We start from the raw sequence: 20,957 nt of genomic DNA, 5'->3' as shown, positions 1-20,957 counted from the left end.
GTTTCATGGCTGAAGAGCAGCTGCCTGGTTTGCAGCATTTCAGCACATACTGCGTGAGATCAGCATTTCAAAGTCAAATTTAAATCTGTACCACCAAATGTAAAAGTGAAAAGCTCAATAGCTGCACTGCAGCTTGTTGCTGAACACTTTGATGGTATCCAGAGAAATTATGTTTGATAACACCCACTCTGGATGAATTCTAGAAAAGCAGTAATAAAATATAGCTGATATGTTAAGAATGGCATAAATGAACTCACAATTTCTGGCCGTTAGGAGTTCTGTCCTTCTATGCATACAGGAGTCTTCTGAATGGGGAGTTCCTGTGCAGCCACACATGCACAGAGAAGCACTGGCTTCCTATAATCATCTGCCTCTTTCAAAGCAGTCTCCTCAGTAAGTGCTTGTACATTTACAAAGGGAGGAAAGGTGTAGTGTCATTTGCATTTGTATTCTTCTTTCCAATCAACTGAGATGCTTTTGCTTTTTCACTGATCCTCTTTGCAAAGAAAACATCCAGTTTCACTGTAGCTATTTTTTTTAATGCTCACTAGGTGAAGGTATGCTAAGGAGCATAAGAGATTCGTGTATTTCACTTACAATTCAATGGGCTTTGACAGCCAAGACATCCTAGAGTTATCTCCAGCTAATATGTATACAATTTTAACTGCACTTAACTGAAGTGATACAGACCCTATAATGTTGTTATTCTGATAAGAACGAAGCTCTTAATTGATACATGTGCTAAAAAATATCAAACACCTATAAGCGACTGACAGTATCTGTGTGTATATTAGTGTGGAACATCTCCAGTCCAGAGTCAAACTCCTTTGAAATTCTTCTAAACAAAGCTATCCACTTTGAGAACCAATGCAACATATCACTTTGGCATTAATCTCTACAGGAAATGTGCAAATATTCTATTTGCAGAAGTATGGAATGATTTTTATATATTTTTTTCCTGGCGGCACACTGAACACTACAAATATATTTGCAAAACAGAAGAAGGAGGCAGATGTAGACAATACCAGTCTATAAATATTTAAATGTGAATCTGCAGTATATTAAAAAAAAAATGCTTTAAGCAACTGTAGATAGTAACCTCCTATTCAGAAAATAAATTCTAATCTGAACTGCTCCCTCATTTGAGCATTTTTATTGACTTGCATATCAGAGGTTTTTTCTAAGAAATCTGTCTTGTTTGCTATGCTTTCAATACCAATAAAGAATGGCAAATCTCACATACCGTAATGCTGATTTCAAGCAGCTTTTGCTAGCACATAAGGCCCAATAAAATATTTCAAATACTCAGCTACACATAATATTTTCCCTATTTCCCTCTTTACTGACTAATACAAACTTTACATAATGATAGGATAATGCCACAAATACCAAACCTTTATGCTACATGTTAAAAGAGTGCACATGCTCTCTTATTACACTTCAGTTCTGCACCTGCAGGCTTTTGGAATGCAGTTCACCAAAGCAATACATTTCATCCAAGATGAGAAAGCTTACATTCTGAAAGATGGGAGTGCATAAATATATTAGCCTCCGTGGAAACTGGAACCAATTTTCAAGTCCTGGTCTCTTCAGTGCAGCTCAACAATATAAATTTTCAGCACAATGTCTGTAGATGTTTGGAACACAGACTCAAAGGGAGAGAGACAGGCACAGTGGTGGTGTACGCTATTTTCACACCACATCTCTGCAGATTGGCAGGGGATGATCAAAGAAGTTCTTTTTCCAAAGAGGAAAGTGACTTCCAGTTGATAAAAATAAAAAATAAAAATTGAGTGCATTGAGTGCTCTTCAAATTGAGAACTCTTCTATTGCCTCCTTGCCTCAAATTTTCTTCACCCCCTAAAAAAAAATAAATAAATAAAATTTCAAGTAATCCAGCATATTTCAAATATCTAGTCTGCATTGACACTATAAAAGGCTTAACCTAAAGAGAACATGAAAGAACTGTTCTGCACAACACAACACCATTTTTTTTAATATATATAAAGAACATTTTATATTACAGTGAAGAAAAAAAAAAGCATTTATAAAAAGAAATGCAAATATTTCAAGGTACTTCTTAGCCCCTCGGGTGTCAGGTTTAGTCCCTTCAACTCCACAAAGGCTCCTAAGATCAGCTCTGATTACACTATGCTGTTAAATCCTCCAATTCATTTTGTGTTAACAACTTAAAGTAATGTGATAATTCTTAATATCAGCATAGTCACGTAGAGAGAACTGTATGTTTTGAATCTGCAATTCAGATTTTGAACTATAGAACTGAATCATTCTCAGTACAGTGCATCCCAGGTAAAATCCCTATGAAATCTAGAATAGAACCTTTTTTCTTGTCTGTGTTGGGGACTGCTTCACTCAAATGCTAATCCTAGGAAGAAGAAAAGCTCATTAAAGAATGTTATGCCAAGGTAGGAGTTGTAAAGTGTTTGAGCTTCCCTGTGGCAGGTTGGACAGTTCTGATATGGAAACATCAGTACAAAAATCAAGATCTGAGATCAGTTTTCAACTCAGAGTCCTTTCTGATTTTGTGACAGCTAGTAGTTTTTCTGTGTTTTTTTTCTTGTCACACTACTCATCCCTCTGTCTCCTGATCAGAACAGACCCAATACTTCTGTTTTGTGTTTCCAAGTTGGTTTTCTTTTAAAAATGCTTTATAAAGACCGATCCTGGGTGTCTCCAGGGATGGGTCATCCACTACCTCTCTGGGCAACCTGTTACAGTGCTTCACCACCCTTATTGTGAAAAACTTCTTCCTTCTAATTCTCCCCTCTTTAACTTTGAAACCATTTCCCCTTATCCTATCACCACAGACCCTGCTAAAGAGTCTGTCCACTTCCTTCTTACAGCGCTCCTGTAGATACTGAAAGGCTGCTCTCAGGTATCCCTGGAGCCTTCTCTTCTCTGGGCTGAACAGCCCCAGCTCTCTCGGCCTGTCCTCATAGGGGAGAAGTTCCATCCCTGGGATTATTTTTGTGGCCATGCTCTGGATGCTCTCCAACAGGTCTACATTTCTCCTGTACTAAGGACTCCACATCTGATCTCAGCACTCCAGGTGAGGTCTCACCAGCACAGAGTAGAGGAGAAGGTTCACCTCCTTCACCCTGCTGGCTGCACATCTTTTGTTGCAGCCTAGGATACAGTTGGCTTTCTGGGCTGCAAGAGCACATTGCTGGCTCGTGTCCAGCTTGCCATCTACCAGTACCCCCAGGTCCTTTTTGGCAGGGTTGTGCTGTGTCCCTTCATCCTCCAGATTGCATTGGTAATGGAGGTTGCCACTACCCAGGTACAAGACCCTGCACTTGGCTTTGTTGAACATCATAATGTTCTAGGTGTACATGAGCATCACAAACTGCAAAATTAAGTCTGCAACAACAGCCATTAAATCTACAGAGCCATTTGCCCCTCTGCAGCACTTTCTATTTACTTTACAGCAGTTTACCACAACATTTAGCCATTAAAAAAAGCAGTGCCTAATGTTATGGCAAGGATAGCCAATGATGTGTTTCAAAATCTAAGTATTCACATGTTCAAAAATTTTATTACAAAGGCTGCTCAAGATTTATATCCCTGCTCTCTTATTTTGATATCAGCAAAAGGTAGAACTATTTTGGCTTGAGAATTGTGATTTAGGACTCAAAAAGTTTGTGCCAAGATTCTACTTTCATGTGGGTAAAAACATTTAATATTACTGTTTGCTGTTTAACTCTGGGGCTTGAAAGAAGATTTGAGGTGAAGAAATTTGATTTATGGAATCCTGCTAACTAGTGTGTGCTTACAAGTTGCTAACAGGGAGATCGTTTCACATCGAAATGATGGATATGTGTGGGTGCTGCACCTCCTCATTTGGTATTATGACAGTTTGTCCACGAGGTGGCAGGACACGTTAACTAAAGCCGCATATTGACAGTGCGATTACGAGCTGCGGTGTTATTGTAAGCAAAGGTGACAAAGTCTAGTTACTGAAAAATAGAATGTTATCTCTTGGAATATTTGGTTTTTGCATCTGTTATTTATGAGTGTGCAACGTGTGTAGTGACAAACACACTCCGTGTTCAAGGAAACCCAATCTGCAACAGCATTCCAGCACTGTAATTAATATCTAGTGCCTAAGTTTGCTTTTTCTTCAAGTTTGATTTCAGCTTCACTTTATACAAAGTAGTTTCACAGAGCTCAAATTGTCCAAAAAACAACAATTTAAAAGAATCTATGGGAAAAACAAACAAATAAATAAATAAATGAAATTAAAAATAAAAACCAAACAGTGACCCACTTGAAAAGTATGTGTCATTGATGTTCACATTTTTTAACTGGAACACTGGAATACCACAGATTCTTAATGAGAAGACTCATTAGAGCTCTAATATTTATTCATATTTCAGTAAGAAAGCCCAAGCCAAAACACTAAATTTTGTACAGAAAAAAAAGTTGGTCCCTAATTTGAGTTAAAAATGGAAAAGAACGAGTAACAAAAAAAATATCATCCTCTGCCCATGTTTCCTAGAATTGGTGATTTATTCATTCTTTTTTAATTATTTCAATCTCTTTGTCACTCGGTACATTTTCCTTTCTTTCACAACTGCCGTTCACAGCAAAAAGGCTCACTCTCTCAGGAATTACACACTGATCAGGCATCAGACATTAATTAACATTAATAGAACTTATCTGTTACAACAATAATAATAATAGTAATAATAATAATGATATTCACTTTATTTTGCCTCAGCAGAACACAAAATAAATTTAGATACATTTTTTAAACTAGATTTGAGGAAAAATATCCAGAAAAAAGCCATCAATAAGTCAGTAATTCATTAGATGGAGAGCATGGGGCCAGACTGCCTAATACTGTTACTTACTTAAATATATAAGCGATAACTTTTTGTTTCTAGGAGCACGATTACCACACTTTTCAAGTTTTATATTTGGAGAAAAGGCATGAAGTAAACAAGCTCTCCTTTGTTACACGCAGCACAGAAAATATCTGCCCGCAACATGCAGTAAGTGGCGTATGAAGCCAAAAACATTTGCAAGAATCAGACTTCAGTAATAGCAGATCAAGCCAGCCCATGTACAGCCTATGACAGAGCTCTGCTGTGGAACTGTGAGTATTCTGCTGATAGGAGAGCTTGGAGATAGGGGACTCTGTAATTTGGAATTTTCACCCAAGTTAAAAGACTGCTAAGTGGAATGCAAAATTAGCCTGGGCTACAGTTTTCCATACCTTTCTCTAACTTTTAAAGATTGGCTAAAGGAAGAAGAAAGGGGGGTGGAGGAAATGGATTTTCTTCAGAAACATAAGGTTTTGTGGAGAAGACCTTAGGACTTTCCTGGCTGATTTGGGTTCTCTGTAGTACTATTTCTCAAGTTCGCTAAATCCTCCGCTAGCCTGTTAAATGAGCAGTCGTTTGTCTATAAGATGTCATGCAGCATTAGAGACCATACCAATAGATGTGACTGCAGGAGTTCAATTTTCTCCATGAAGCAACAGAAAGCCAGTGGGCAAAATTCAGCTTTAACTACACCAAGGCAGTAGTGAGCACAGTGGCCCTTAGATCAGGCTTTGTCTCATTCAGTACTGACACTTCATACTGGGAGCAAGAGAAAACACCTGCTGGGTCTGGGCCATCATCATATACCCATACACAGGCAGAGACATTGGGTATGACAAGGACGTGAAGGCAGGAGGCACAACTCTACTCAAAGCAGAGCACTGACATCTTTTTTGTTCTTCAGCTTTGTGAATGTTTCACAGCCAGAAACTCAGCTTATGTGAGAGCAAAACAAGCAGAGACAAGGGAAGCCAAAGATAGTGGCAAGTCTAACAAGATGTGACAATTTCCTTACTTAGTTCACCCCCCCCCCCCCCCCCCCCCCCCCCCCCCCCCCGTCTCCAGATAATCAGATGCTCACCAGTACTTTCATTACATCATTCATACTTTGCTCCTAATCACATGGACTTAATTCTCTCATTAGCACTACTTTGATGAGTGCTGTTATGAGGAGCAAGAAGTGCCAGATTTGCAGTTGCAGAGCAATGCACAAAGTTGTGTTTGCCATTTACTGATTGCTTACAGTGTGAGCCTTTGAATCTAACTGAAGACAAACCCTTTGGTTCTGTAGGTCTAAAGATCTTGAGTTTTTCCCCTTAATGACTTTACTGAGGAACTCTGAAAGGCAAGATCTCAGCCTCACACTGTATTGCTTTGGTCTCCCTAAGGGAACTAATAGGCTAAATGCAGCTTCAAACAGAAAGAAGGTAATGAAATATTAACTTATTTTTCAAAAGCAGAATGAAAATGATGTCTTTTAAAGATTTTTTCCACTTGCAGCAGAACTGAGTACAGAAGGGTATACAGTTTTGCTTTACCACTAAATTTAAAAGCATGTGGTTTTAGTGCTCCACTGCAGTAGAGAGATCTAAATTGGTCTGTGTTCAGACAAGAAGTAGTGTCCTCATCGGAAGGTCTCCTGGCACCCAAGCTCATTCGCTACCTCACTGCAGGTAAACTTCATATCTTGCTTTTAGTTAGACATAACAGTGTCCTGGGTGATGATCCTTATCAGGAAGGAGGGCTGCATGGCAGGTTCAAAATTGTATATTTATGTAGGTTGCTCCAGAAGTAATGCCTCCTATTTATTTCCATGGAAACTACGATGGTTACAAAGAGCACAATAACACTTTTCGATAGAGCAAATTCTCAGCTACAAAAATTGTAGGTTTTTTTTTTTTTTTTAACACAGTTGCCACCATTAGCTATGTGTATTTGCCAGTGATGAACAAGAAATTACGTGCCACACTCATAAAAATCTGCACCAGTGGAGGTGACCCACTGTTTCACAGCTGCTATTATGGTGTCATTACTAAGAGAATGTTGCCCATGCAGTCCAGCTTTCACTGTGCTACCATCCACTGTTTGGTCTCTATAAATACTCAGCAAGCATCAGTGAATGTCAGTAAATGCAACTTTTTCCTCATAGAGGAATTCCATGACACGACTTTGCTCTATACACACTTCCATGTCAGACACAATTCTGTCAGACTGCCCCTCTGCTGCCATATGTCACACAGAAACAATATGTAATGGGAAATTGTTGGGAAGGTTCAGCCTCTACTGCCATACCACCAATGTCTGCCTCTGATGTCATGGGCCAACATAATAAAACAGGAGGCATTACTTTTGCAGCAGCTTCCCTACTCTAAATTTAGCTACAGGCGTTATCAATGATTTATTTTCTGTTTGGAAGGAGGGCTGTGCCAGGAAATGTTTTGGATTTGGTACTGCTGTAAGTCTTCTATAGAATCCTGAATGAGGAGAGACAGTGGTTTTAGTCAGTTTGGAAATGGGACCACAGTGGCAAGGACTTCAAATACAAAGGTATACAAGTAGCACTCAAAAGGATCATGCAAACTGCAGAATGCAGTCTAAGGAAAAAAAAAAAAGAAAAAAGAAAAAAGAAAAACCCTTCAGGATACAGTGCAAGAATTCCTTCAAAGCTAAATCACAGGGTTCTGTGTTAGGGCAAGGATGAGCAAGTGCACAAGACAGGATGAGAAAACGATCACGAAGAAACTGCTGAACTTGGGATAAGAGCAGAAAATTTGATGAAAGCAAACAAAACAAAACAAAACAGAAACCAAACAAACAAAAAAGCAAGCTGGAATGTGTAAACAGGAAGCCTAATAGAATCGTACTGCAATCCTACCGTTTTATTCTGTGTTGGCATTCATAGTTTTCAGCATCACATTACAAGAAATAATTGAAGCATCATAAAGAATAGGTCTAAAAATTACTACTGGTACAGAATACATGATTTATGAGAAAAAGTCTTGTCACCTTTTCTTACCTCTCCCCCTTATGAGCAGTTAATTAAATCTTTAGATGCAGAAAGGCTTTACTGTTTTGCCACACTGAGGCCTTCTGAGAACAAGGAACTATAAAAGTAAGGATTCCTTACACTAGGTCAGAAACGCTTTAAATATATCAGGCTATACTACAAATAAATGACTTTTCAAACTTCCCACAAAATTAGGGAGGGTAGAGACAATTGTTAAAATTCTGAAATTAAAATACATTTGTCTTCTCTATGCATAGTGAAGAGCAAACATAAGTCATAGAATGCCCAGAAACACCTGGGTGTTATAGGGAGTTATCTTTGGACATCCACTAAGGCAACAATGCTTTAGATTAAGATAATGCTTCTTCAGACACAACTTTCAAAGGGAGCATAGACCTTGAAGAAAAAAATGTTTATAAAAATGATCCCAAGGAGAGATATAATAACTTAATGTCATGAGAGAGCGTAGATCGGTGTTTTTGCCACATCCTTGTATGGAGAGAATACAGAACCAAACATATTCCCAAAAAGAAAAAGAAAAAAGAAAAAAAAAAAAGATAAGGTGACAGAACTAAAGAGTTAGTTAAATGGGAAAAAATGCAATGTAAAAAGAAGATAAATTCACTCATTATGTAGAAGTCAAATTCTCAGGTTAGACAAACATTTGCCTCAGGACATTTTCAGTCAAGTAACTTTGAATGGAGAATGGAAGATCACCAGCTAATAAAATGTGAAGTCATTACTTGTAGTACAAGAATGCATTTCCAAAAATATGCACCCAATACATTCAAATTAGAAGAAGTGGGTAATTTGTTTCCCAGAATACTGAAAGCCTTATATTTGAAACTACAGGTCCTATAAAAAGGATTCGAAGATGCATTGGCTCTAAAAGATATCAAAATAAGGTAGCTGAAGAATAACAAGGACCTAAATTACCTATCAATAAAAAGAAAAGAGAAGAGACCTGTTAATCTGTATTCAGTAATATCAAGAGGCTATGAACAAGTTTTGGAGGACATAATTAAAAACAGTCATGAACAGGAAAAAGGGAGAAAATGCAGCATGCATTCACTGAAGATGTCTTGGATAAGCAAATTCTTTTTTCTTAAAATTCCAGTTTTCCCAACAAAGGAGTTACATAATTTCAGAATTTGCTTAGCACATTTGATATAACAAAATGTACAAAATGTATTAATAAGTGTACATTCATTAAAATGGTAGCGAGCAGAAAAACTGCAAGAGTCTAAGAACCTGCTAAATGAAGAATGACAATGGCATTTACTGACTAGGAAACTACTAGCTTGGAGGAAAGTTACGGGTGAAGCTTCATAAAAATGGATGTAAAATATTTAACTAAAGATGATAGTAGAATAAAATTCTGCAATATGCCCAATAAATGCTATCAATGATTTTCAAAGAGTAAGTCATTGAAATATCATACAAAACAGTCTGAATGACCATGAGGACTGGACTCATAACTAAAATGAAGTAAAATATGAAATCAAAGATCATTGACCTGGAAGATGACCAGAATATTTCCTACAAACTCATGTTCAATAATCAAAACAGATAAAGAAAGAGGATCAGTTGTCCTTAAGTATGGTGAACACACCACTGATGTGAAAGGATAATTGTGAAAAATCAGAAATAGAAAAGTATAAAATATTGGCAAGTTCTTCATTGCATATACAGGGTACCTGAACGGCAAGGAAATTTGCCCAAAACTATGCATAGGTGTAAACCACTCAGACCACTGTTATAAGAATCAATATCTGCACAAGAAAGAGTGATTCACAATTCCCACTAAGATGAAATTGCTGCTGATGAAGTAAAAACGCCAAAGAAGTGGGAGATTAATGTAAGCTAAGAAATATTACCTAATGGACTTGAGTAGATTAATTAATTTTGACCAGAAATTCACAGAAATAAAAAAGTAACATTCTGGAACAGGTACATAGCAAAAACATCCCGGAGAAGTAATTTCCACAATGTAGTTCAGAAGAGAGTTAGATGACAATAATGTTCATGGCAGCAGAAATAGCACTTCTCTATCCAAGTGGTCATTTAAGGTCCACACAATACAGAGTGGAATAAGTACTTGCGCACTTCTGTGTTAAGAGCAGCCAGCATAGTTGTGGAAGGTTTTCTGAATGAATCCAAGTTTTTTGTAGGTTAATTTTGACTTGGGAGTTGGGTCGATCTTCTGGTCAGAGTTGTTTTTCTTCTCTTCTCTGTCTTAAATGTGATTCACTTATTGCTAACATGTGCTGTGTCTGAGCAGCAGGAGGAAACTGTTTAGCCTCTGAAGCACAGGATAAAAAAAAATTACAGCTGGCTTGTGTATACACTTGAAAAAATGGTCTTGCCGATTTTACTCCTTTAGAAGTGTTGGGCAGCTTGTACTATTAATGCCATATCATTCTTTGAAGGCAGATTCTGATATCTATGCCAGGAGAAAAAATACCTTTCATCTTTTAGAAGAATTAGTTGCTGGTGCAAGAGGTCATTACAACATTTTCCTGTGAATCATGGGCTGGATAATAAAGCCAACAGTACAACAAGACTTTGCATCCCACTATTACCCAGGGACTCTAAAGAATGCAAATTGAAAAACTCAAATGCAAATTCTCTGTGACTGCACTCCACACAATTCCTATTGTTAAAGGAATACAATCAGTCAAATTCCTGAGATAGAAACACATCACATTAGTGATGCACAAAAAACCAGAATACCAGTAACTTATCTTTTCTTGTTTAATTCAGTTTTATATAACTGGTTATAGTAAAAAATATTTATATCATGTTATCTACATAGGTTGAAAAGTTACTATGGGTATTTCCTTGACCCTAGAAACTGCATGGTAGAGGGCTTGCTTATTCGTGCAAATGAACATCATCATATTTACTAAACAGTCTGTCCTCTAGTCAAAAATTGCGAGGAATCTCCACGTACTTCAAATGATAAGCCACAGTAAAAGAGAGAGTGCAGCCCAGGGCTGAAGCCTTAATAAAATATTTGTGAGGCACAAGGCCAGCTGTTAATTGCTTCATACGTGGGAAGTGGCATGACTAACTTCATGTTCTGCAAATACAAACCTGGACAATTACTGAAGTCAAGAAGGGTTATTCAACACCAGATCAGGTTGCCCAGAGATATGGAGGAATTTCCAGCACTGAAGGTATTCACAACCCACCTGTACAGGACCAGGAACAACTTGAGTTCACCTCAAAGCTAGACCCAGCCAACTCAACAAGATTCCTGGAGCCATAACTGAGTTTTGCTAGGCTCACTGAGTGCTACCATTTGAGAGTTTGTCATGGGGCTTGCCAGGAGTGCACACCCTTCTGCCACATTGTAAGACATAACCATCTCTCTCAATAAGCGCAAGGACTGCTTTCCTTGACATTGCTAAGAGCCCTCACTTCTCTCTCCCATGCCAGCACAATTCACACCACTGCTCCACAAGACTTCACCTGGCTCATGTGCAAGTGGCTCTTTGAGGCACCTGAGGGAAGGACATCCCTAAACTTGCCCCAGCAATATTTCTGTGTCAGCTTTGGGATTCAAGTCTGAGAACTTTTTGACTGATCAGTCAAAGAGCCCAGGTCTGAGCATGCCTAAGAAGTGTGGGTATAAGAATGTTCATTTACATACCTCAGTGATTTCTGAATAATAAAAGGAAGGTGGAGCTCCTCAGGTGTGTTCACTGCATCAATTATATCCCCCGATTATAGCTGTATATTGCACAGTATTGTAATATTCTGTTATGATCAATTATATCAAGAATCAATTTACACTACAGTACTCAGTATTTTTTCTAAGAGTAAAATACTTGGAAACATGCTTTTCGTGTGAGCCATTAGAAACCGGATCACCAGAGAACAAAGTATGTGCTTAAGCTGGTCCTCCTTCATGTCTAAAAAAATAATAATAATAACAGTGCAAATTCAGCTTCTGCTTCCCCTCTCTGAACTACTTTTTAGTGTTGGTAACATTATCATTGCTTTAGCTTTTCCATTTCAGTAATGTCCTTTACTTACAGGAAAAATGATCAAATTACTATATACAACATGACAACCATTTTCAAAATTCTGAACAGTTAATTGGGATTTTTTTATAAGACAGCTCCCCAAACAACAGTAATTTCTGAAATCGAGGCCTGAGCTGACACATCCGTAGTATCCGTATATCAGAGAAATCTCATACTAAGTTCTTACACAAAAGTAATTTGTTTAGTAAAGAACATGTTGTACCACAGAGAAGAGAGATTTCCAAATTGTCTTTTAATATAGCTGCCATACCAATTTTCAATTAGCTAGGGCTCAATATACCCACAAGGGCCAAAGTCACTTTAGAGGGGGGGCTACAGTAAAATCAAGATTTACTTTCACAAATATGTCATGTATATTTTCATGTTTATGCATGTAAATATATGTATTAAAAAGCCATACTTACATAAAAGATTATATCTTTTCACACATATGAGATACCAATTATTCGCCAGTGAGCTCAACTTTTTTTGCCATGCAGATCTGGAGGTTACATATGGATTCGCATTATCATCTCAGTTTCCCTTCTGAGTCCCTTCTGAGTCCCATTATCATCTCTGAGCCCTTCTGAGTCCTTATAACCAGTGCCAAAAGAGCTTTATCTCTGTGCAAATTTGTAATTTTAGTCATAAATTTTTATTTTTAATAATTCTGTCATTTAACTTTCACCTCTGTCTGTTGAGTGGTGCCTCACCACTGCTTCACAAACACAAAGGTATCAAAAAAGAGCCATCTCAACTTCAACCAAATAGGTCAATTGTGCATTTTTGTTAACCCAGACAAAGCGCCCTGCATGGTAAAGGAGCCTTCTTATTCAAGACCAGAGTATAATCCAGATCAATGCATTCTCAGGACATTTTCCTACTTCTACTGTCCAAATGAATGTTGTGTATGGCCGCACACAGTCACCTAGATTTGCAGGCTTTTTTTTTTTTTTCCCTCATAAACCTTTTTTTTAGATGATTTGATCAGATCTCAAAAGAAAGAATCTTTCACAGGTTAATGCCTAAGTTAGGAATCACTGATCTTTCTTAATGTAACTGCTCAGGTAGCCAAGTAGATGAGAAAACAGTGATTCTAGTCCAAGGCATGCTTTATCTTGAGAAAAATGAAAACTGAAAAATGGAATACTTCCTTATATGGAATTGTGAATCTATTGCCAGCTCTCAGAGTTTCATCTTCTTTGCAAGCACCATTCTTGCAATGGTGCAAAGTACTGAGAAGCTGCTTCTCCCAGGCAGAACATCACAAGTTTTGCTGACTGATATTTCCATTGCTTCTCCCTTTGATGCAGATGCCTCACTTAATAACATTTTCATTTTGTCTAGAACTATGGCAACCATGACAGCTGCCAGAAGGCAGCTTTGGTTGACAACTCAAAAGATGAATTCTCAGGCAATACAATTAGTGGTAACTGCTCTTTACCAGGGAGGCAGACTTTCTGGCAAATTGCAGAACTAAGTCAGAGAATTCAGACAAGAAATCCAGCCTGCTTTGCCCAAAGGAAGGAATGCAGGTTTTTACAGCATGGAAGAAGGAATTCTTTTGGTCTCTCACTGTAGCTCCAAATACCACAGCTATTTGTGGCAAAGGTCTGCACTGAAAAGTGCTCCACAATAGCACGATAGGCAGTGTGCCACCAGGACCACGCAAGGTGCTAGATCATCACAAGCTACTCACAAAAGCAGCAGCAATGAAGCTTTCCTGTGGGTGCTTGCACTGGCCAAAAAGGTCAAGTTCACTATTTAAGGGGTTGGTTTTGAGGCAGACAAAAGCAATGCCCATCGCTATTTTCACCCAGCATAACTTTGTCCTTCAAGACTAATAAAAAGTACTACTACCACAAACTCTGAATTCCTTCAGACCCCTGTGCAGGGTCCAACAATGCACTTTCTGCAGTCCATAATATTAACCAGTCTTTCTAGGCACCAGCTCCGTATTCCCCCAGCACAGGCAGGCAGCATCAGCCATACGTAGGAAAACCATACTTTACTCATTAGCAGCACAGTAGCAATTGCAAAGTGAAGATCTCCCAGAGAACTTGTTTAAATCACGCTGACTACGTGGCTGAAATAGGTTGTGAATTGTGAGCTGCCCTCCTCACGTGTTCCGTGTAGATACATTATCAATTTGCAGCTTTTTCCATTAACAAGCTCTGGGAGTTGGTGCCCACTTTTAAGTGCCCTCTTATTTAATATGTAATCCTATAGCTTTGCTAACCTATGTGTTAAATTAATTTCTTTTGTCTGTTGCTTTTTGAAATATTTCAGACCTACATTATTTTATTGGTATTTTTTATTAGAAATCTGTTAGATAGATGCTCTGTATCTACCAAGAGTTCATGAGTACAGCCATACTTACAGACCAGTTTAAACAAGATGCAGGGCAAAACTATTAAGATGGTTCTGTCCCCAGGCAGTTCACAAACTAATTCATACACAAACTGTGTTGGCTTATTACTAGCTAAGAGTCAGAAATCTAGCACAGTTTAATAAGATACATGCACACAAAGAAACTTTTTACTGATAAAGCATTCACTCAAATTACCCATTATAAACAAGGGGAAAATTTTATCTTCTTTCCCCTATATTTAAGTTAATGGTTTGCATAATTTTGTTTCCACTATACTTTATTACAGCTAATATTATTATTTGCTTTCCATTTGTTTTTTGCTTCCTGCTGTTGACTGAACAATCAGTATTTACAGATTAGCGGCAGTTGTAAAGTGCCCTGACTTTCTTTTCCATTTTGAAGTTACGAGTGAGAAGCACATTATATTAGTTGCTCTGGCATTTTTGGAGTAGCTTAGGCATTCACAGTGCAAACCACTGTTATTCATACTGTTATAATTCCTCTACAGTTAAGTCATTATTAGCAATCAGAGAAGGCTTGTAGTACAATTCCTTTTTTGGGAATGTCATGTGAGATGCCCTGAGCAATATGAAAAAATAAAGGCCAACTTGTCTGACTGTGGAGGGATTTATACCAGGCCCACTGGCAGAGATCTGCTGGGAAGTATTAAGAGCTCCTGCTTAGCTGATCATATAAACACCCAAGCCAGCAGGTGCATTACGTTTATACGCTATCTTTTTCCTTCAGGTGCAGTATTAAAACACCTGTCATCACAGCATGTTTATAGAAACTTGAATTATAATGGCCTTTTCCTGCAGATGGCTGAGCTCAAGTTTTTGTTAGGTGAACATGAGATTCATTTAAAATCACTTAAATATTTTCTTTTTGCTTGTTAACAAATGGCAATATTGCTAAGAAAAATTGTACTTCAGATATCATTTTTTGTTTTAAGTGAGAAATAACTCTCTTACAGTAGAAACTGCTGATTATTAGTTACTAAAGAGGGTGTTTATTTCCAAACAGATGGACTCAAAGCAGATTCCTTCCTTTCAAAATACAAAAAAAAAAAAAAAAAAAAAAAAAAAAAATCACCCAGAATGAACCTTTTGGATAAGAAGTTCTAAAATCGACTATAACTTTTACTGTGTATAAAATTCACTTCTTCTATGTAAAGGGCTATAATGAAAGTCAAGAATTATGTTAATGAATGAAATTATATCACAGAATCATAGCTTAGATTGGAAGAGACCTTAAAGCCCACCTGGTTCCAACCCCCTGCCATGGGTAGGTTTCCCGCCCTCTAGATCAGGTTGCCCAGGGCCCCATTCAACCAGGCCTTGAACACCTCCAAGGATGGGGCATCCATATATCTGGCTAAGAATACAGTACTAATTAAATTATCACAAACAACCTGCAAATTGGCATTTTACATGAGGAATAAACTAATAAACAAACAAAAACCTCACCGGCTTCTATCAATGCAAATGTTTGCTTAGACAATCAAGGAATTAAAATCAGGAATGGATAAATAATTGTTTTATATGTAATTTTAACTTAGTTCTCCATACAAAGTTCTTTAATACATACACTTCAATTGCACAATCACATTCTTTCCTGCTTTCCATAGCAGCCCATGTGATACATGACTATTTTCTATTGTAATACTTGATGAGTCAATACTGTAGAAAAAACTGAGCATGTTTGTCAGCATGTGTATTTAATGGCACTATAATCGAGTTGAGAAAATTCTCTCTTCCTGTTGTCTCCTTTTATGACTGTCAGGCAAACAAAACAGAGTGAGAGCTTAGGACAGAGAGGAAGGATGATCCTATAGGCATGGTCCACAGACACTCTTAAGAACTGAAATCCACTCTATTCAATCACTGGTGCTCTGCTGTAACCTAAGTTAAGGTTCTTAAGATGAAGTTTCAAGCATGTCTACTTTAAGTGACAGTGTCACCAAGAAACAGCTTCAGAAAATGATTTTCTACTAAGCAACCTCTTTCTGCAATTTATATCACCCACACCCTACATAATTTTCTTTTCAGGATGCCATCTCTTCTCTCAAACTCATCCTGGCTATTTCTTGAACACTTTACACTGCGAGAAAATAAGACAGTACTCAGGAAAAATAAGTTTCTCTCAGTTTAGAGAAAAGAACCACAGCGCTCAACAGGAAGTGAGATGAGCACCAGTACCAGCTGAAAGGAAACAAGGAGACAGTCTTTTGGCAGTGACAAGGTACCAGATATCTAAATTTGGAACCTCAGTTTTACTCTTTAACCCTCATGTCATCCCTTGTCAACATTAGTTTGTTGCTGTTGCATTCATTACTTCACAGGGACACAAGCATGCTCCTTACAAAGACTTTATAAAAATGATGGGGAAATTGCTTCACTACAGTAATAAAAAAGTCATACTCTACAGAGAGATAAGTTTTACACCAGTGTCTTAAAATAAAAAGTCATTGCTTTTGTAAAACTCTTTACTGACACATAGCTAGTTTTATACCTCCATGCAATTTTGCTGGCAGATCTGGAAATGTTAGCATTCACAGTAAGGTAGAGGCCTGCAGTAGTAGTGCTGGTCAGAGATGATGAGCACCTCTGACTAAGGAATCTGATGCAAGAAAAATCTGTATCAAATCATATGCGTTGTGTTGGAGACTTCCTTGGCTAGTACCACCTTTAAGTATATCCTCCCTCCTCCTCCCAGAAGTCATCCTGGCATTTAACACTTGCAGTGCAGCAAAGCAGACACTCTCCTGCTCTGCAACCTCATATGTTACACTGATTGCTCTCATCCGTGATCTGCTCACCAGCTGCTCCTGAAGCAGGAGGGTACAAGGGAAGAGGCACAGTGCTCCCCAGCATGTCCATGGCAAAGGCTGCTTGGCTTTCTTCATGTTAGGTACAATTTCCCACTCCAGTGCAGCTGAAACTACCCCCAGTGCACTGTAGTGCCTTGGGTATTAAACAAGGAGGGGGAAAATAGAGAAAAGTTCTGCAGAGACTCTGGCAAACCAGGCACAAATAACTCAATACTTGCCAGTGTTAGTCCCAGTTGTTAGTGTCAGGCTGTGATCAATGAGTTTGATGACAGTAGAAGCCTTGCACACAGTGATTACTATCTGCCAAACAGGGTACTGTCACTTAACATATTCAAATACCCTAATATGAGGGATTTGAAAGGCATGAAGGGATTTCTTGAGGTGGAGTGTGGGCTTGGTGAGTGTTTATGAGTTTGAGAAGTCCTTCTGAAAGGGCTGATCTCTCTTACCAAGCTTCTTATTTGTGTGAAGACAGTGACCTCAGTCTGTTCCTTTCCATACACCTGGGATGGTAAGTCAGGCCAACAGGGTTTAGCTACTTGATATGCAACCTTTAATCAGCTGTTTCTCACATCTAGTAGAAATGGTTAGACCTGAACAGAGATATCAGCAAGGGAAAATGAAATGAAATGAAATACATGGGCAATGAAATATATGGGAGAAAAAGAGGATGTGGCAGGTGCAACAGCAGAAAGTACACAAAAGAGATATATTTTGTAAGGCTAGGAAGAGCTGGATTTAGGTTAGCCTAGAAGATTAAGGGGAAAATGAGCATGGCTTCGTTCGAGGCAAAGGTTTTTCTGCAGAATGCAGTAAAGATCTCCCTAAGGGTTAAAGAAAAGACCAAAAGTATTTTTCCTCTCAAGATAAATTGGTGTCTGAATTCAGTCAACAGGAGTGACTCCCAGGTCTTGTTACTGGGAAGGAAGGGCTGGGTGGATCAGGGATAGTACCTTCTTTACTAGTTGTTGGCTACATTTGTCAATCTTTCATGGGCTATTTTGTTTACTGTGCTGGTTCGGTTGAATTTTTCTCCTATTTTCCAGCCACTTTCAATCATCATCACCTCATCTTGTGCCTGAAATCTGTATTATATTTGTCCAAGGTGTTAGCTTACAGAAACCTCTCTTTACTTGAGAAGGATTCAAAATTTTTCCTTTAATTCAATGTATGGTATTTATGTCATTGAAGTGACAACTGTTAACATTTTGGCCACATATGATTTCTAAATATGTTAAAGGAATTTTTCAGCAAAAGCTCTGATTGTACTGTAGGGGCGACATCTTGGTGGGGGTCTGTTATAGACCACCTAATCAGGATGAAGAGAAGAACAAGGCATTCTATGAGCAGCTTGCGGAAGCTGAGCAATTGCCAGCACTCGTTCTCATGGGATACTTCAACTTCCCTGGTATATGTTGAAAATGTAATACAGCGCAGAGGAAGCAGTCCAAGAGGTTTCTAGAGTGCATGGAAGATAGCTTCCTTACACAGCTAGTACGAGACCCTACCAGGGGTGGTGCCCTGCTAGACCTGCTCTTCAATAACAGAGGACTGGTGGGAGATGTGAAGGTTGGGGATTGCCTTGGGCAGAGCAACCATGAAATTGTAGAATTCTCTATTCTTGGACATGTCAGAAGGGTGACTAGCAAAACTGATATCTTGATCTTCCAGAGGACTTTGACCTGTTCAGGTCTCTTGTTGCAGGGGTCCCTTGCGAATCTCTCCTTAAGGGTAAAATGGCCCAGGAAGCGTGGACTCTCATCAAGATGGAAATCTTAAAGCCACAAGAACAGGCTGTTCCTGAATGGCATAATGCAAGCCATAGGGGAAGAAGATTGGTGTGGATGAACAGGGAGCTACTGCTGAGACTCTGGAAGAAAAAGAGAGTCCATGTCCTCTGGAAGAATGGACAGGATACTTGGGAAGATTACAGGGAAGTTGCTAAGGTATGCAGGGTGGAAGTTAGGAAGGCAAAAGCCCAACTTGTACTCAGATTGGCCACTTATCATGGTTTTATGATTTTTGGTTACTGGTATTCCACATCATAACATCATGTAGTGCACTGGAAGTTAAAGTGTTAATGCTCCAGTTCCGGGCACCTGTCCAGAAGAGAAGAACTACATTCCCCAGAGGGCTTTGTGGTCAGAGAGGAGATATAACCTCTGATAAAGTCACCTTTCTGCACTTTCTTCCCTCAGCTCTCGTCCCAACCGCATGCATCGCCTCATCACTACTGTAAGGCCTATGGCATTCAGATACTCTTTCTCTCATTATATTTGATTTCTTAGCTTCAATTCTAATTATACTGTATTATAGTGTGTTATCTTGCATTCCAATACCGTATTTAGTAAATTAGTTTGTTTCTCCTCAGATTGTTGCCACTGTTGTTAATTATTTTGAGGTCCCCTGTTTCCCTTTTCCGGAGGCACGGATTTTGCAAAATCCCTCTGCCCCACTAGTCATGGAACTGGGCCGAACCAGCCCGTAAACTGTTGACACCACTGCAATAACAGAGAATAAGAAATCCTTTTACAAATATATCAACGGTATGAGAAGAACCAAGGAGAATTCCCATCCTTTACTTGATGCAGCAGGGAATGTGACCACTGAGGATAAAGAGAAGGCTGAGGTCCTTAACACCTTCTTTACATTTGCCTTTAATAGGCAGATAAGTTATCCTCAGGGCCCTGATCTGGAAGTCTGGGATGCTACGCAGAATACACACCCAGTGATTCAGGTGGAAGCAGTTGGAGAGCTCCTCCTCCATCTGGACTGTCACAAGTCCATGGGACTGGATGGGCTCCACCCTAGGGTGCTGGGGGAGCTGTCGAGGGTGATTGCCGAGCCATTCTTCACCATCTACCAGAGCTCCTGGTTTTCTGGAGGGGTTCCAGAGGAGTGGAGGCTTGCCAATGTGGCTCCTATCTACAAAAAGGACCGTAAGGAGGATCTGGGGAACTATAGGCCTGTTAGCCTGACCTCGGTACCATGGAGCAAATCATCTTGGGTGAGATCATAGGCACAAGCATGGCATCCAGGGGATCAGGCCCAGCCAGCACAGGTTCATGAAAGGCAGGTTGTGCTTGACCAACTTCATCTACTTCTACGACTGGGTGACCAGACTGGTAGACGAGGGCAAGGCTGTTGATGTCATCTACCTAGACTTCAGCAAAGCCTTTGACATGGTCTCTCACAGTATTCTCCTGGGGAAACTGGCTGCCTGTGTCCTTGACAGGTATACCCTTCTTTGGGTAAGGAACTGGCTAGAGGGCTGTGCCCAACGGGTAGTAGTTAATGGAGTTAAGTCCAGCTGGTAACCTGTTACAAGTGGTGTCCTCCAGTGGTCAGTACTGGGACCCATCTTGTTTAATACCTTTACTGATGACTTAGGTGAGGGGATTGAGTGTACCCTTAGTAAGTTTGCAGATGACACCAAGCTGGGAGGTAGTGTCGATCTGCCTGAGGGTAGGGAGAACATTCAGAGGGATCTAGATAATCTGGGTTGCTGGGCTGAGGTAAATGGGATGAGGTTCAACAAGGCCAAGTGCCGGGTCCTGCACTTTGGCCACAATAACCCCATGCAGCGCTATAGGCTTGGGGCTGAGTGGCTAGATGACTGTGAAGAGGAAAGGGACCTGGGGGTGTTGGTTGATGCTCAGCTGAACATGAGCCAACTGTGCCCAGGTGGCCAAGAGGGCCAATGGCATCCTGGCCTGCATTAGAAGAAATAGTGTGGCCAGCAGGAGCAGGGTGGTAATCATCCCCTTGTACTCAGCACTGGTGAGGCTGCACCTCGAGTACTGTGTTCAGTTTTGGACCCTCACTACAAGAAAGACATTGAGTCCCTGGAATGTGTCCAGAGAAGAGCAAT

General features: G+C 39.4%; 1 protein-coding gene across 1 annotated transcript in view; it reads right to left on the bottom strand.

Moving 5' to 3' along the window:
• Positions 1–1,648: 1,648 nt before the first annotated feature.
• The window catches only part of VGLL3 (vestigial like family member 3), a 95,621-nt gene continuing 76,312 nt past the window's right edge, over positions 1,649–20,957 (bottom strand). Inside the window, exon 4 of the mRNA XM_040653284.2 lies at positions 1,649–1,860. Within this exon, the coding sequence (XP_040509218.1) occupies positions 1,727–1,860 (134 nt within the window). The 3' untranslated portion in view covers positions 1,649–1,726. The remainder of the gene's footprint in view (positions 1,861–20,957) is intronic.

Source organism: Gallus gallus, chromosome 1 (genome assembly GCF_016699485.2).
Source record: "Gallus gallus isolate bGalGal1 chromosome 1, bGalGal1.mat.broiler.GRCg7b, whole genome shotgun sequence".
NCBI classification, from domain to species: domain Eukaryota; kingdom Metazoa; phylum Chordata; class Aves; order Galliformes; family Phasianidae; genus Gallus; species Gallus gallus.
This window is presented reverse-complemented; position numbering and strand designations above follow the sequence as displayed.